This window comes from Anticarsia gemmatalis, chromosome 11, assembly GCF_050436995.1.
Source record: "Anticarsia gemmatalis isolate Benzon Research Colony breed Stoneville strain chromosome 11, ilAntGemm2 primary, whole genome shotgun sequence".
NCBI lineage: Eukaryota > Metazoa > Arthropoda > Insecta > Lepidoptera > Erebidae > Anticarsia > Anticarsia gemmatalis.
Genome location: NC_134755.1, coordinates 12,371,076 through 12,388,703, shown reverse-complemented (window position 1 = coordinate 12,388,703; position 17,628 = coordinate 12,371,076). Strand labels below are relative to the sequence as shown.

The following is a 17,628-nucleotide window of genomic DNA, read 5'->3' as shown; positions in this document are numbered from 1 at the left end:
TAAGATGAAGCTTTATTATCATGGAAAGAGGTATTTGACACCGTCTGGAAAATTGAAATTTTAATAGTTCTTTCCTTACATTTAGGTCCAGTGTGGGCCATTGCCCATTACCTATCTGATAGATAATGTGCAAAAAATCTTTGAATATTCTTCTTATAAGCGAACTAACACTTATGCCGAGGTGGTAAAACTTGTTTAAAAAGTAAAAGTATAGCAATCAATGTATAGTGTGTTCAAGTATAGCAATCCTAACGACAGGGGTGTAAACCCAAAGACGGATATTCCATTTTAGATTAGAACTTATAAAGTGTCATTTAACCACACACAGGTAGCCAATTAACAGACTGTTTTTATTTGCAGGTAGAAGCAGCTATAAGGTTCCTAGTATCGATAGAGGATGAGGACCCCAATAAGGTCCAAAACTTGGTACAGTCGCAGCCAGTGAACGTCATAGTATTGGACGAAAATGATAACCCACCTGTATTTAAAAATGTAAGTACTTTTTCATATCCATGCCATTAGCTGCTATGCAAACAATACATGCATATTGCGAAGACGCATCAGAAAGATAAACTTAACATAATGTTTGTGCTTTTCTTGCACTGGGCGTGCACATTTTAAAACCATCACAATGGTTTTGTGATGCAGATAGACTTACTTATGGCAAAAGAAGTAACGTTTTAAAAAAATCATCAATTCAGAATTCTTCTCTACAGTCGGTACTACCGCGTATCGACAGTTTGACATTTATCATTTTTTGCACAATAGTTCTTCCGGCGCCCGCTAGAGGCGCTTTTCATTTTTCATATAAACTGTAACGTTAGCTGGCAGGTTGTCGATAGTGGTAGGGCATCACAGTACAATCTCTCCGCTTTTGAAAATCTTTCAAAATGATTATTTCTTTCATAATAATTGAATATTGTTTAATTTTCAGAGTCCGTACGAAGTAAGTGTGGCAGAAGATGAAGTGGTTGGTGCGACGATCTTGAGCAACATCGAGGTGGAAGATAAAGATTCAGTGGGAGATAATTTGGAAGTAGGCTGCGTGCCTAGTGAACAGGTATAATATTCATATCCTTTTAACTTCTACTAAATACTAAATAAAATAAGAAATGTGTTTAAATATAGCTAAAGCTTGCATTTCTGATTTTTTATCCCATGGGCTGTAATTTAGTAAAATGTATTTAACAGTTTTGCATGTTACGAGTTCGTAATATCAAAAAATCTGAAAAACAGATTCACTAAATTTTTATTCTAAAGGCCACTTTGACTTTAAATGATTTATGCACTTAAATTCGTTGCGACTGATCAAAATCGATCATTTTCTGATACCATTTCGATGCAGAAGTAAAGAGTCGCCGGAGGTAGATGCTGCCAAATTTATTTTAACAAATTGTAATGGTTTTTTTATGTTATTTCAGTGGCCCGAAGCTTGTGAAACCTTTGAAGTGGTAACCATTAACTCTACTGCTAACCAGTACACAGGAGTATTAGTACTGAAGAAGCCATTAGATTACAATGAGCGCCAGTTTTACCAGTACCAGTTGTATGCTGATGTAAGTATATTATAATAAAACTATCAGAAAAGACTTAATATGTAATCCTTTAGGGTTCTTGAGATGCCAACGTATGTCGGTACATGCCTTGTTTGGTTTAGATTTTCACCGTGCGTAGGTATTCAAATATAGTTTCGTGTTGTGTAACTGATGAATTTGACTGGAAGACGCAGGTATTAGCAGTCGTTATACACAATAGTTTTATACGTATACGCCCGTGCACGTGCACGTACCTGTACATTTGTATCATACGTGCCGTCAATTGAACCTAAGATACCGTTTCTATTGACTAAATAAAGCTAACTTGTTGTTCACAACAATTTGCAAATGTATTCTGAAACAGCATAATGGAACTTAATGGAACTTAATTTAAGTTTACCATTTGTCTATAAATATTGTACACTAAGTTCTATAAACTACACACTTCTACTATGCTTATAATAACCCATTATATTCCTACTCAGGACGGCAGCCTAAACTCGACCACGCACATAGAGATCAAAGTGCTAGACGTGCAGAACTCAGCGCCCGTGTTCAGCGGCGCGCTCAGTGCCGCGCTGCTGGAGGACGCGCCCGTGGGCACGCTGGCGCTCACCGTGCGCGCCAGGGACGCCGACAAGGCGCAGCCCAGAGACGTCGTACTGCAGTTAGTCACTAGTGAGTATATTATAAACCTGTAGCAAGATAAGTATTGTCTCATTATTGCATACAAAACATTACATGGTGGGACGGCAACTTAAGGCCACGCCAATCTCTAATGCTCAACGATTTAGTGACTCAAAGACTAGCCCCGTACGAATCCATTCGCGAGACGAATGTCGGCGACTCGTGTACGGCTAGTTGTGTATCAAAGACTTGCGTAGCCTTTAAGAAGGCAACCACATGCTCACTGATTATCAAGATCAGTTTTTATGCAGTCACTATTTTTTTTTCATCTTAAGGGATTTGTTTGTCCTAAAGCATTGAAATCAAAGACTAAGGAATAATCTCATAATTTTATTTACAGATCCTTTGGACTTCTTCCTGCTAGATAGCAAGACTGGTGAACTAAGAACTGCTAAACCGTTAGATAGAGAGGCTTTAGCTGATCCATCATCACCACTTAATCTTACTGTTAGAGTAAGTACACGATAACCACCAGTTTTTTCTTTATTCTACTAAATCATGTTTTATAATCAAAAAGTTGACTGTGGCCGTAAGAACACACGTTATTTTGGCCGTCAGATGAATCGCCTTTTAAGGTAAAAAAGCTTACATGCTTTTCGTTCTTCGGCGCTGTGAAACAACAGCAATGGTTTCTTTAAATTTCTAAATCAACTTATTTTTTTTTAAACGGATTTCGTACTAATTCCAACTTATTTCTTCATTTTCCAGGCAACAGAAGTAGTAAACGGCTCTCCCCTCATATCAGACTTAACCTCAACCGTAGCAACAGTGACCATCACCATCAAAGACGTGAACGATGAACCACCGAGGTTCAACCGCCGGGAGTACAGCGTGGACATCCCTGAGAGTCTGCCCATAGGAACCCCACTGCCTAACTTGGATATGGTGGTCACTGATACTGATGTGGTAAGTAACTCTATTTTATTTATTTATTCTTCCTTACAACTGTTGTTTCAGGTTTACCCCAATATATAAGTGCAGATATATCATAATCACTAACTATTTAAGTAGGTACATTAATATAATACTAAGCAAAAATCTACCACTATTTTCTATAACAAATTATACAATTGAAGGCCTATGTAAATTCAATGGACTTGACCTTAAACCCAAAATGACCTTGTCGATGCGGTCTAATGTGGTAAGTCATCTAAATCTACTTCACATGTGCGGCCTAAGCCTGACTTTGGAGACCTTCCTTGACCTTGAATGGTCACACAACAGTATTTGCAAATCCAAGACTTTTTGGTCACAAACACTAGGACCTTAATATTTTCGAAATTTACTTGACCCTACTAACGTGACCTTAACCTTAGTGACATACCATCTCAAGCGTTGCTTATAAAGGTACCTAAATTTAATGCCCTGATTTATTAAAATCCTTCTTTATTTCAGGGTCTAAACTCAGTATTCACTCTACGCCTATCAGACGAGCTCGGAGCATTTATCGTGGAGCCGTCAACAGCTACCGGCAGCGCATCTGTGACGTTAAGACTTAACTCCAGTCTAGACTATGAAGATCCTAACCAGAGGAAGTTTATCTTAGAGGTATGTTTTAATAACATTTGCTTAACTTATTCGTCATTTTAAGTGACACGATGTATAAGTATTTTTACTACATGTTTTCAATACCTATATATACTTTAAACCTACACAGTAACATTTGTTTTTGTCAAATTTTTGTCTAAATTATGAGTTGATATTGCTTCGTACATAATTATATCGTTTTCGAGCTTCGAGCTCGTCACACGAGCGTGCTTATTGAAAGCATTAGCAGCATATAATCGTTACGAATGCCGCTTCAGTGCGATTCTGAATTCTGAAGTGTGGACGGGTTCCCATTTCTCTTTATGGATGTCGTCTATTCTAAATCCTCACAATGTTTCGTTCGGGCTGCCCGCATGAATGTACCGTTGTCGTATGCCTGACGACAATTTTTGTTGTTAAAAAAACATAACTCGGAACAGGATAGAAGATATGTTTACCAGCCGAAAAAATACGACTGTATAATATGTTTTTATATATTTTATTTAATACTGTGTTATTGGCGGAATTAGGCTTAAAGCCAGAATCAACGAAGCTAAATAAAAAAAAACATAACTTAATATATACATATATACCATACCATAATACCATAACTTAATATATAGAGTACATATAATATATTCTTCTAGGTGATAGCAGAAGAACTCCACACATCTCCCCGCCTATCTTCCAAGGCCAGCGTGTTGATCTCTCTACTGGACGTGAACGACAATGCGCCGCAGTTCAGTGATGAGCCGTACTCGGCGCGAGTGGCTGAAGCCGCGCCCGCCGGGACCCGCGTCACTACTGTCAGAGCTACTGATAGAGATACTAACAGGTACCTATGTCATAAAAATTAATATCAGCAGCTTATCATTGGAATTTATTCGTATAACACGAGCTATACGTCAATTAACAATTTGTTACTACCTATATCCGATTTTCTCGACGTTTCGGCCTGTCATACCGGCCTTGGACTGTAAAAAATAAATTGAAGTAAAATCCTTTGACTTATTTTAGTTGATACATGTGTACGCTATTGTTACAATCTTCATTGAAGTTGTATTTTCAACAAAAAAACCTTTGAATTGCATGATAGACCGAAACAAAGCTCTTAGAGACCTAGTTTAAATTCTGTATTTCATAATTCAAACTGATCTTTATGACAATGCATGATAGACCGAAACAAAGCTCTTAGAGACCTAGTTTAAATTCTGTATTTCATAATTCAAACTGATCTTTATGACAATGCATGATAGACCGAAACAAAGCTCTTAGAGACCTAGTTTAAATTCTGTATTTCATAATTCAAACTGATCTTTATGACAATGCATGATAGACCGAAACAAAGCTCTTAGAGACCTAGTTTAAATTCTGTATTTCATAATTCAAACTGATCTTTATGACAATGCATGATAGACCGAAACAAAGCTCTTAGAGACCTAGTTTAAATTCTGTATTTCATAATTCAAACTGATCTTTATGACAATGCATGATAGACCGAAACAAAGCTCTTAGAGACCTAGTTTAAATTCTGTATTTCATAATTCAAACTGATCTTTATGACAATGCATGATAGACCGAAACAAAGCTCTTAGAGACCTAGTTTAAATTCTGTATTTCATAATTCAAACTGATCTTTATGACAATAAAAAAACTCAAAAATTATAAGAAAGTCCTTACTATCAAAATCTTTCAGATTCGGCACAGAAGGCATAGTATACGAGTTGTCAGGTAACGGCGCGGAACTATTCCGTGTGGACAACCGCTCCGGCGTCATCACTGTGGCGCCCTGTGAGACCCCGGGACAACCGCCCTGCCTCGATTATGAGACGAGGAAGGACTACTTCTTGCAGTATAAGGTACCTTTTCAATAACAAAGCACTAATCTTTTAGTATATGCATGCATAGTAGTAATTTTTCTTGCATACTCTTGACAAGTAGTTTTAAGCTGTTGATATCATAAGATTATTTTTGCAATCAAATCTTTTATTTAAAAGGGATACACACAATTTTAACATTTTTACGCAAAAACTAATTTAACGAGTTATTACCAAACTTTATAGAAATATAGTTTGGACTGATAAATAACCTGAGTCTCTCTTCTTCATAAAACTTGAGTAAGATCACGTCAAAACATAAAAAGTTAATATAAAAATATATTTGCTACTTTTCCAGCATTGTACATAATATGATATACTTTTAATTACCAAAAGCTTGTCGGCAAATTTCATGATGATGTGCAGACATACCATCATGAAATTTGCCGACAATTGCCGACAGAGGTAAAACATAGAATCACTTATTTATTTGTTCTCAGGCGACAGACGACGACGGCCAGGGTCAGATGACGGTGGTATCTCTCCAGATATCACTCACAGACTCCAATGATAACCCGCCCGTGTTCGTCACCTCCGTATACAAGGCTTCCATTGATGAAGATGCTGTGAAGTTCGAGCCGGAGTTACAGGTAACTTGTTAAGAGAAAATAAACAAAACAAAAGATTTTCATTGTTAAGAAAGAATATAAAATATTAAGGAATGTCTTCTACAATCGAGAATTGGATATTAGAATGTACTGATTGTTATGGAATGTAAAAATGTTTTCTTTTCTAAAAACATTTGTAATACGATGTCACGAGCTAGTTTTTTCCTTAAATGAACATTACGGAAGTAGGATTAAGCTAAGCATTAAGATGCTTAACTTTTGGGTCAACCCAATCTATTATTTTTTATGACTCCAGAACCAAATTCAATTATGACACTTATAATTTGGTGCAATTGTATTTATTAATGTAAATCTATTCAAAAGTTAAATATGATGAAAAAAATGTTCAAAACCAAAACGTAACGATAACTGTTAATTGGTCCTTTGCTAACAAATTTTACTCTTTTTCTAAGGTGCAAGCCCGCGACATAGACGCATCATCAGACATCCGCTACTCGATCATCGAACCCGCGACCCACCCGTTCTGGATCGACCCGAGCAACGGCAAGATCTCCGTGCGCCCTGACACCGGTGGAGTCACCCCTCCCAAGGATTCTAACAAGATTATTCTTACTGTTCTTGTAAGTACATATTTTATTTCTGATATAATTAAACAGTGACAGCTAACTGAATAGACTGCTAGTCAATACTAGACAACAGACACAAATTACTCTTATCAAATTACCTCTGTATTAAAAATAATTTGATACTTGGTTCAACGGTGAAGTAAAGCTTCATCCATGAATATTATTTACACAATTCTTGAAGGTGTTCAAAACTTGAAACACTAACCCATCCGCAAAGCGGATTCAAGACCTAATTTGACATAATCCATGACGCCGACTCCAGAAATAACAATATTTGTAACTACATTATATACTCGTAATGTACAGTAGTTACAGATAATATTATTTTTAAAGTAAAATGCGATTTGCAGGCGACCGACGGTGTTCACAATGCAACCTGTCACGTGGAGATCGCAGTGCGTGACGTGAACAACCACGCGCCCGTGTTCGACACCGACAAGTACGACGCTGATATATCTGAAGATGCACCTATTGGTAAGTAACAATTGTTTGCATTCAGGATTAGGTCCTAGGGCCCAGGACCCTTTCCATCTATGCACCAAATGGTCCGCTATTATGGTGTTTTAGTGGACTCACATTGCTCGAGCTTCAGCTCCAAGCTAAATGTTAATTCTGCCCGTCAAAAAAAACTGTTGAGTTCGATATCTCTAATTTTGAACGTATTACATCACAAAGCTAGGCTAGCTCACAACTAAACGCTGTACTTAAAGTACTGTCACTTGACTGTGCATGAGTTTCGCCGTCATCGCTCTATATCTTCGTCTATACAAGTATTAAGTATTTAATGGCCTATTCTCGACCAAAACCGTACGTACAATACCATATACAGTGTTTAAGTCTTTTGCTATACTGCAAAATACTATTTGTGCTACTGTACTATCTATACTAATATAATAAAGCTGAAGAGTTTGTTTGTTTGTTTGAACGCGCTAATCTCAGGAACTACTGGTCCGATTTGAAAAATTCTTTCAGTGTTATATAGTGCATTTATCGAGGAAGGCTATAGGTTATTATATCATCACGCTACGACAAATAGGAGCAGAGTAATAACTGATAAGTGTTTATCTTAAGTAGACATACCTTTTATAAATATGACAGTAAAAAAACTAATTTAATAATAAATCTCCCAGGTACTGAAGTCGCAGCAGTCCGCGCCACAGACCTGGACAGCGGGGTGAACTCTGAGATAAAGTACTCCATTCAGAAGGGGGCGCTGGACGCGTTCAGCGTGGACCGCGACACGGGCGTGCTCGCCGTGCGCTCCAAGCTGGATTACGACAAGCGCAACACGTATCGGATACAGATCGTTGCTACTGACGCGGGTGAGTTATACTTTATTTTTTATTCAAATATGATAACGAAAATTGCAACCTACTGGTAGATGACAATAGCAAGATTCTCTACAATTTGAACCATCGAGTATCGAAAGTTTGACATTCAAAATTAGTGTTGCCTCACTTTAATCGTTCATTTAAAACGCTTCATCTACATTATTACTCAAATTTACCAATCACAACTGTTGTAGTAGGATTAAATTGCGTGCACAAAACTATTGCTTCAGAATAAAAAATAGTTAGGAAATCTGAATGCTTATTTAACAAATAATCATTATTGAGTGTCTGAGAGCACGTAAGGCCGTCGATCTTGCGCTTGAACGCGAACTGAGTGAAGGAATAGAGAGTGTACCTGTAATATATTTGTTATATTGGACTTTACAGACGAAATCCTGTATGTTGGCCAGTTTTAAATCAAACTGACTACCGTAGTCGGATTCCGGCAGGGAGGACATTATTGATATTGACTGTGACAATACCTTAGCGTAACTGGTTTTTCTATTTCTTAAACATAATATTTTGTTCCACAGGTATCCCCAGCCTCACAGGCACAACAGAACTAACAGTGCACGTAATCAACGTGAATGACAAGCCCCCCTCCTTCACCCCCAGCACGCAGCGCGCCGACGTGTCCGCCGACGCGGCCGTGGGCACCGCGCTCGCGCAGCTCCTCGCCACCGACCCCGATGTGACCGCGGCAGACTCGCTGCGGTATGATATGGCGCCGAGGGTGGTTAAAGCTGTTGATATTAATGGGAAAGAGGTACGTACGAAGTCTTATATTCAATTCACTTTAACATCTATATCGAACTTAATCGAATCCACTGTAATTTGGCTAAGCGATTCTTTGAAATCTAAAATTATTTAAACCTTGTTAATAACATACAATACCACATGAATGAGAACGCAACACCATCTACCAGGATATGAAAGTGACGACATAAAAAGTATAATTTAACTGTTACTAACGATATCTTGAGGATTTAAATGATTTCTCAATATACTCCTTGACTACCGATCAAATCACAAACATTCCTTATGAAATATCCTAAACGGTTTTTAGTTTAAAAATACAGCATTTTGACGTGGCAAGTTCTATATTTACTTGTAATTATTATGTGGATAATTTTAAATTTGGCATTATGAACGTAAAATACATTTGATTCCTCAGTCACATACCTTATTGAACTAGTTGAGTATGGTGGTTGAGTAGGTACTTTACTAATATCTTACAAGAACTATTTTTAGAACTACCTTACTATCCTCAGGTAACAGACGAAGGTATCTTCAACTCCTGGTTCACGGTGCAGCCAGACGGCAAGGTGGTAGTGTCCCAGCAGCTGGACCGCAGCCGAGCCGCCGTCATCACACTCCCGGTCAGGGTCACTGATGTTGAAGCACCTGTGCTGCAGCAGGCTGAAGGTAAGTTCACAAATAAAAACCCGAAATTAGAAAACTAAAAAAATGCTTTCAAGAGAAAATTTCGTCTACCGCTTTTGAGGGACTGAAATAAACTGTGAATAAAAGGACCTATTTAAATTTGAAAATGATTTAATTTTTTTAATTTTTAAAGATTTGTGATGAGTGAAAAGTTTGGGTCTTGACGGGCGAATCTACGATAAAAAATAACTTGTCTGATTACTAAAATCTTTTTGTACTTTGTCCTAACTGTAGTACTTGCTTGAAGCTACATTCAAAAATATTGTCTTTATTGTCATGATCCTTAACGATACAACCGCATTTTGAACATTGTTTTGATAATAATGTAACCTCAATTTATTCGTAGTATTTAACTCCCTTTCATCTTTACTTTAGAACTAAATCATTTTTTTTATTTTAGGGGAGCTAATAATCACAATAGTGGACGTGAACCGTCACGCACCAGTGTTCTCCCAGCCCTCGTACTTGGAGAGCATCATGGAGGAACAGCCAGTAGGCACCACCCTCGGGACCTACACTGCTACTGATAAGGAGACGCCCATCGCCAGCATCGTGATACAACCGCCTAACCCGTACTTTACTATTGATAATGTTACTGGTAAGTTTACTATAGAAAGCTTTTAACATTTAAAAAATCAGAACTGTAGCAGGAATATACATGTTGGCATAACTTCGGTATGACAAATTATATAAATGTCAAGATGCCTCCAACAGACAAAACCTAAATACAAAGAATTTAGATCAAGAAAAAAAAGGCAGGGTGCGTACCTTTTTTTTCTTGATCTGCATTCTTTATTTTCTGTTCATTCTAATTTAATTTGCTAGTTTGTAATAATTATAATTTATTCTTCTATTATAACTTAAGTTTTATGTCAATACAAGCAACCTGCCGTAATTGGCATAGGCAAAGAACTATGTTAATGTCACGTGCTCAGTATGGATATCGGATTACATAATAACGTTGTTTTAAGTCCGCTATTGGAGTCTTTAATTTAACTACGAACTTCTTAACGTCCATGTAACCTTTCGATAACATATCTATTTAATCCACAGGTGTAGTAAAAACAGCACAACGCATAGACTACGAGAAGCTCCACAGCATCAACTTCACGCTCGTGGCATATGACTCCGGCGTGCCTCAGCTGAGCACGACCGCCGGGGTCACCGTCACCGTCATCAACGCCAACGATGAGGAGCCGAGGTTCACGGCGTCGGGGTACAATGCCACTGTGGTGGAGCATACGACGCCCGGGACTGAGGTGCTTACTGTGACCGCTGTTGATTTAGATGAAGGTACGTTTGAAGAAGAGTTTAAATTACTGACATTATTTTTGCAAGTGTTATTTTGGTATTATTTTGGGGTTAATACTCCTCTACCATTTTCATAGATAGGATTAATCCAGAAATGAGCTGAATGATATCAGCTTTCTCGACCTACAAAATTTGTCAATAGACCTTAATACCTAATTATTTTTATGGGTCTTTCTATCAAAAACGACGGTTACGCGTTTGAGCGATAAAGAAACATGAAGAAACTTTGCAACCATAAAAGTTCTATAATGTATGCATAGTCCTGCCTCGATTCTCTTCTACTATCGACTACCGACAACCGAACTGTCATCGAGAAATTTTGTATGAAAATCTGATCAGCGCCTCTGACGGGTGTCGTAGGAAACATTTTGGCAGTACATTCTAAATGTCAAAATTCGATAGCTAGCCGGTTGTCGTTAGTCGATAGTGGTAGAGAATCGAGGTACCTGACTTGGCTATCTAAATGGACACTAAGCTTCACTAATCGCGGGAGGAAATCTTGGCCCAGCACTGGGACAGTAATAATCTATACTAATCTATACTAATATTATAAAGCTGAAGAGTTTGTTTGTTTGTTTGAACGCGCTAATCTCAGGAACTACTGGTCCGATTTGAAAAATTCTTTTAGTGTTAGATAGTCCATTTATCGAGGAAGGTTATAGGCTATATATCATCACGCTACTACCAATAGGAACAGAGTACCAGTGAAAAATGTTACAAAAACAGAGAAAATTTTGACCCATTCTCTCTTATGTGACGCAAGCGAAGTTGCGCGGGTCAGCTAGTGAATAATATTAGGGATTAAAATAACTGAGTAACCGGCTCGAAAAAATGGAGGAGGCTCGTTTTAACGGCCTCCGTAGCGCCCTGGTTAAGGTGGTCACCACGCCGCTACCAATGTGACGAGAGGACGTGGGATGGATTCATTAATTACGTAAGGAAATCTTGCCCCAGTGACCATAATATAATAGATTAAATTAACCATTTATCCGACTTCAAAAATAGGGAAGGCTTTCAATTAGTCTGTATTATTTTTGTTACCCAATATAAATTTAATTTCACAGGTGAATACGGCGAAGTCCGCTACAGTCTATCGGGCGACGCGTCTCTGTTCACGATCGACCCGGTGTCCGGCGTGATCAGCGTGGCGCCCGGCGCCGACGTGGACCGCGAGGTCATCAGTGATGTGTACATGAGAGCTGTGGCTACTGATAATGCTCCGGCTAGGATTAGGAGGACTACTAGTGTGCCCGTAAGTTAGAGACTTTACTTATTATGAGAGTCGGAATATAATATTGTTTATTGAAGGTAGGTGTTAATCAGTGATCATCTATGCGTGCAAATGTGATTGATTCCCAATACGAAAATATTTTTTGTCGAATTATCTTTTAAAACAAAGAAGCACCTGATCAAAATTCTTACAAAAGAAAAAAATAAGTATACAACATCCCTATTTTTGCCATCATTTAGTAGCCAAGAAGCGATGTAGAATTCCAAAAATGATATTAAACAAAACCGAATCAATTTCATGGATGCATAAAAAACAGACAGCAGACATAAACGTGATTTTGCAGGAAGATATACTAAAAGCGCTTTTCTTATAATGTTGAACACCAAAATAGTTATAGTTTTGACGTTCACTAACACAACTTCAATAATAATATCTCTATCTTTTTACTTACAGGTGCATATAAAAATCTTAGACATAAACGACCACGCGCCAGTGTTTACGCAGAAGGTATACAAGGCTACGATCGCAGAGAACTTGCAGCTGAACCCTCCAGCTGCGATACTGCAGGTCTTAGCTGAAGATAAAGATGAGGGGATCAATGGCAAAGTGCGCTATCGGATCGTTGAGAGTAAACTGGGTAAATATACAAAACTTTTATAAATTATAAATGCTATATTAAACAATTATTCACTATTACATTACACTACACTACATATCACATTATATTATATTCTATTTTCGATTTGATCCAGGGTTTTTGAAATCTAAATTTCAAGGGTGTTTACCCCTTAAAATTTATGTATAACTCTATTCGTGTGATACAATAAATAATTTCTCAAATGATTGAGGAAAACTAAATTGTGTTCGCAAACATATTTTATTATTCCACAATGACGGTCGTTTTAGATTTCAAAACATTGTCTGATATAAAAATGAAAGTAAGTAAACTTACATTAATATATCCTACAAAAGATATCTCAAAATTTTCGTCACATTCAAATAAATATCTATAAATCTACTTTAAAACTACATAATTACATCACAAATACACTAGCACACCTCACAACAAATTCCTAACTTCATACCAAATTTGATAAAAACACCACAATAGCTCCTATTCAGCTTCAAAATTCAGCAATCTAACCAACCCCCAGACATATTATTCCCAGGCGTGTTCTCCGTGGACCCGTCCACTGGCATCATCTACCCATCCAAGCCGGTGCTCGGCAACACCACGTACCACCTCACAGTGATAGCCACGGACGAGGATGGCGCTGGAACAGACTCCGAGATGGCGAGAGTGGATATCACGGTGCTGAGTGTTAATAGGCACAGTCCTGTGTTTGTGCATCCAAGTCCGGAGGAACGACAGTTGGAGATACCTGAGGTAATTTTGAATTTTATTTGTTTGTGTTAGAGATTAGTTTTGTTTATAATACTAAGAAACTGTTTGGGAAACTATGTATATTTTTCAGCTAAAGAAAAAAATTGCAATATGCTCATCGAGAAATAATAAAGCTTGTTTATGCCGTTGCAATGAAGTTATAGCTGAAAGTAGTTCTTAAATGCGATAGTTGTGATTAAACAGTTTACTGCTATCGTTTAAAATATCAAAATGGGTTTGGGCACTTGAATAAAAAAGATAATAATATGACAAAGATTAAGATTTTATAAAGCTCTAAAAAATCCCACACTTTATCAGGTAACATTTTCATTCAAAAAAGTATATAAAAATTAGCATAAGAAATAGATCGGGTGATGAAAGATATTTCTCATTACAATAAATAATCAATTCTATACCTTAAATTATTCACATTTACCTATAATTTTGGCAAAATAATTAATTCTTAAAATTACCTTTGTATATTAATACCTTATATTCCCCAGAACGCAGCTCAAGCGGACTACCTAATAACAACGATCAAGGCGACAGACGAGGACTCGGGCGAGAACGGCCGCGTGTCCTACTACCTCAAGGTGGACAACCAGAACGTGGGTGAGACTGCCGAGTTCAGCCTCGACAAGGACACCGGCGAACTGAGGACTAAGACTTTCCTGGATAGGGAGCATAAGTCTGAGTATCAGGTATGTTGAAGCTAGATTATTTTTATTTATTGTTATGTATGCCAAATTGTTATATTTTTCAGCTGAACAATGTTAAATTGTTTAATTGTTTATAATTGAATACTCTGGCGGACGTTATCGATCAAAACACGTGACTCTTCTTTGTGTCGCGCAGTCGGGTAATACAATGAGTTTTAAACAATCCTTTCTAAGACAAAAATGATCTTTATAAATAAGCTAATCCTTTTTTTTGATAGCAACTCGGTAGCCCCTCAATACTGGTAGACAATATTACCTTTCATTAATAAAAAAATATATATACATTCGTAACACAGGGCTACAATAATAGCACAGGTTCGAAGTCTTTCAAAGTTTCTTTTAGTTATAGTAATAGAAATTGTACCACTGTTGTGGAGACATAAATACATTAACCCACTACCCTATATAAAGCTTTCTATCCAGGACTCGTCGTTAAAGTAATATTTGTTTCTCACAGCTAGTAATAGTAGCAGTAGACAACGGAACTCCGGCTCAGTTCGAGACTCTCCGACTGCTGACGGTAGCCCTAGCTGATGACGATGACAACGCGCCGCGCTTCTCCGCACCCAAACACATGTTCAGTGTGCGGGAGAACTTACAGCCTGGCATTATTATTGGTAAGGAAACAAATACTAACGTTTTATATAAACGCATTGAATTGCTATTAGGACTACTCGTATCTAGAAAAAGGATTAAATAGTGTTTAAGTGTTGAATGCGTTGCAGATTCACTGCTGCGTATGCGAATCTGGTATTAAATTGAGGCCATTGTGGAAACAGCTTAACTCTTGTCTATTTCATAAAATGATGCCTTGTTCCAAAAGGATCTGTTTTTATATTTTTATTCGATGACCGTGTTTCCGAAATTCAAGTAGGTATACAATGTTGTAGCGATACCAGCATAATTGCCGTGCCATTAACACATTATAAGCATGGTAATAAAGATCTCAGGAGTAGTGGTCTGTTATTAAAATTGTATTTTTTTACTATATGGCAATTTTTATTTTTAAATGTGTTTTACAGGTACAGTAAAAGCCATTGACAAGGATTCTGGAGACAACGGCAAAGTGTACTACCACGTACTTGAAGGCAACCAAGAAGGAGCTTTTATTGTTGACAGGACGCAAGGGATCATCAGAGCTAACATTAGTTTTGATAGGTAAGACTTTTATAATCGTTTTATCTAACAACCCGAAGAAGAAACATACATTATATCTCACCTTTTTACTGTTCTGCAGAATTATGAAATACACTTACCACGATCTCTAATACATTATTATACTCCTTTGACGAGATCGACATTCCTCTTACATAGTCGACCCATAGACAAATGCATATCGTGGGCTTCAAGCCATAGGGGCGTATAAACAATACCCCTACTTTTCAGGAGACAAAAAACTTTATAACGTTATAAATTAGAGAAGACGATATAGACGTTATAAAAAATACTATTTTTTGCGCATACGCCCTTCTGGCCTGAAGCTCGCGATATAAATGTCCACTATTTATAAAATATTTAACAAATCTGTATATACAGTTTCTTCACTGACCATATACGACGTGGTATTAAGTTCAAATGGAGGCTTACCTCCATTTTACATGCTAATAAGTCTAACATGCGCATAACCATTAAATCGTCACTGCTGCTTTTTTGACACAGTCATTTTTGTTCCAGGGAAAAGCAATCAGAATACACATTCACAGTATACGCAAGCAACAATCCTATACTGGAACATGGCGCTGCTATCCTGAACTCAGTGGACAACAGCACCGAAGGCCAGGAGCCGAGTGTTACCGTGGTCACCGTGCGAGTGCTCGACGAGAACGACAATGAGCCGAGATTCCACCACACTGTGTATTATGCAGGTAAGATGGGAAGAGATATGAGAAGATTCAAACAGTCTGAACGGTTATAACATTCAAGTATACTGATTGACGGCCGTCGTGGTACAGTGGTTATGTTGATCGTCACGCCATTATCATAACGTCGGTGGATCGCAGGTTCGATTCCCACACGGCATAATTATTTGTGCGATCCACAAAAGTCTAGAAATCAAAGATAGGGTTAGGGTCAGGTCAAAACAAAGATTTGACCGCAAGAAAGGGATATTTCTATAGAGTTCGTACAGTTGTTTCTTTCTGGCAGTTAAACGATTATTGCTTTAATTTATCAGAAAACAGTGCAGTACAGAACACGACGACATTCGTTTAGTTACAACTACTGCTTTTACTAAAATTCATTTTGTTTATCGGCAATTTAGAATTCATGTTATATTAAGCCTTTTAGCAAAGAACTTTCCCTAAACTATTAATATTTTCAGGTATCAAACACACAGCCCGTATCAACGAGCCAGTACTGTCCGTGGTAGCTGAAGACCCTGATTTAGACGAGAACGGCACCTTGATCTACATGGTGGCTGCTTCTAATCTATACAAGTTTGGGGCTGAAGTGTCAAGCGGGAGTGTTGTACCTTCACCATTCAATATTAGTCAAGATGGTGAGCATAGTCATTGTAACCTTTGTGTAACTCCAATTTTATGATTAGCCCAACAAGGCTATACTCGTATATTATAAAATTATAGGGTAGTTGACTACCAGTCAAATAAACTACTCTTTATGACATGTCAAAAACACACTTTTCGTATGAAATACGATGTCGTGACGTCACAGTTTCTTATTTTCGTTGGTATCGAATGAGTGTAAATGAGCCTGAGCATATTTAATGAACCTTTTACGAGTACAAGTTTAATAATTTTTCGTTAACCCAGACAACTAACTATAATTGTTATTTTTAAATTAATTCGAACCCTCTTTTATATAATCTTTTGATATTTTAAAAAATAAATGAATATTTCGTATCGTATAATGTATCTTCAACAATAAAAGTAGAACATAATTATTTTTAATATTAAAAGTAGTTTCCCTAAATGATCTATACTTTTTTCCAGTCTGTATATTAATACTCCTCAATGTCGTTTCCCAGGAGTGTTAATGACAGCGCACTACATGTCGGAGTACAACCAGGACCGGTTCGTGCTGGACATCATAGCGCAAGAAGTAGCGCCACCACACAGGCAAGCTAAAGCACAAGTTTATGTAAGTCTTCTTCTTTTTCTCACTCCTATCCCATGTTAAGTGGGGCTGGATTGGACAGTATGTATTTTTTTTCAAAAACATGAAGCAAGTATATTTTGTTAGTCGGGGAAAAAGTCTTTTCGCATTATAGTATGTATGAACTTGTAATAAAATCTTTTCTCTACACAAAAAAGCTCGATATTGAGTACCTCACGAGCTCACTGAAAGAAACCTAATTAACTGTGTACTCATTTGTGATTCTTGAAGCCAAAGAGATTTTATTAGGTTCATACATACTATAATGCGATAAGAC

At 37.5% G+C, this 17,628-nt stretch overlaps 1 protein-coding gene across 2 annotated transcripts in view; it reads left to right on the top strand.

The window, feature by feature from the left end:
- Cad87A (cadherin 87A) overlaps nt 1–17,628 on the top strand; it is a 56,172-nt gene that overhangs the window by 33,244 nt on the left and 5,300 nt on the right. The window contains exons 5-30 of one of the 2 annotated variants that reach the window (XM_076119802.1): nt 361–492; nt 935–1,060; nt 1,422–1,556; nt 2,021–2,213; nt 2,563–2,675; nt 2,931–3,128; nt 3,618–3,770; nt 4,397–4,584; nt 5,446–5,608; nt 6,067–6,216; nt 6,648–6,815; nt 7,172–7,295; nt 7,952–8,143; nt 8,686–8,918; nt 9,424–9,577; nt 9,996–10,193; nt 10,649–10,888; nt 11,971–12,158; nt 12,591–12,774; nt 13,307–13,524; nt 14,025–14,222; nt 14,698–14,857; nt 15,263–15,398; nt 15,915–16,105; nt 16,561–16,737; nt 17,224–17,336. In XM_076119802.1, coding sequence (XP_075975917.1) covers nt 361–492; nt 935–1,060; nt 1,422–1,556; nt 2,021–2,213; nt 2,563–2,675; nt 2,931–3,128; nt 3,618–3,770; nt 4,397–4,584; nt 5,446–5,608; nt 6,067–6,216; nt 6,648–6,815; nt 7,172–7,295; nt 7,952–8,143; nt 8,686–8,918; nt 9,424–9,577; nt 9,996–10,193; nt 10,649–10,888; nt 11,971–12,158; nt 12,591–12,774; nt 13,307–13,524; nt 14,025–14,222; nt 14,698–14,857; nt 15,263–15,398; nt 15,915–16,105; nt 16,561–16,737; nt 17,224–17,336 — 4,425 coding nt within the window. Of the gene's footprint in view, nt 1–360; nt 493–934; nt 1,061–1,421; nt 1,557–2,020; nt 2,214–2,562; nt 2,676–2,930; nt 3,129–3,617; nt 3,771–4,396; nt 4,585–5,445; nt 5,609–6,066; nt 6,217–6,647; nt 6,816–7,171; nt 7,296–7,951; nt 8,144–8,685; nt 8,919–9,423; nt 9,578–9,995; nt 10,194–10,648; nt 10,889–11,970; nt 12,159–12,590; nt 12,775–13,291; nt 13,525–14,024; nt 14,223–14,697; nt 14,858–15,262; nt 15,399–15,914; nt 16,106–16,560; nt 16,738–17,223; nt 17,337–17,628 lie in introns of both variants that reach the window. The other variant, XM_076119801.1, reaches the window with a different exon arrangement.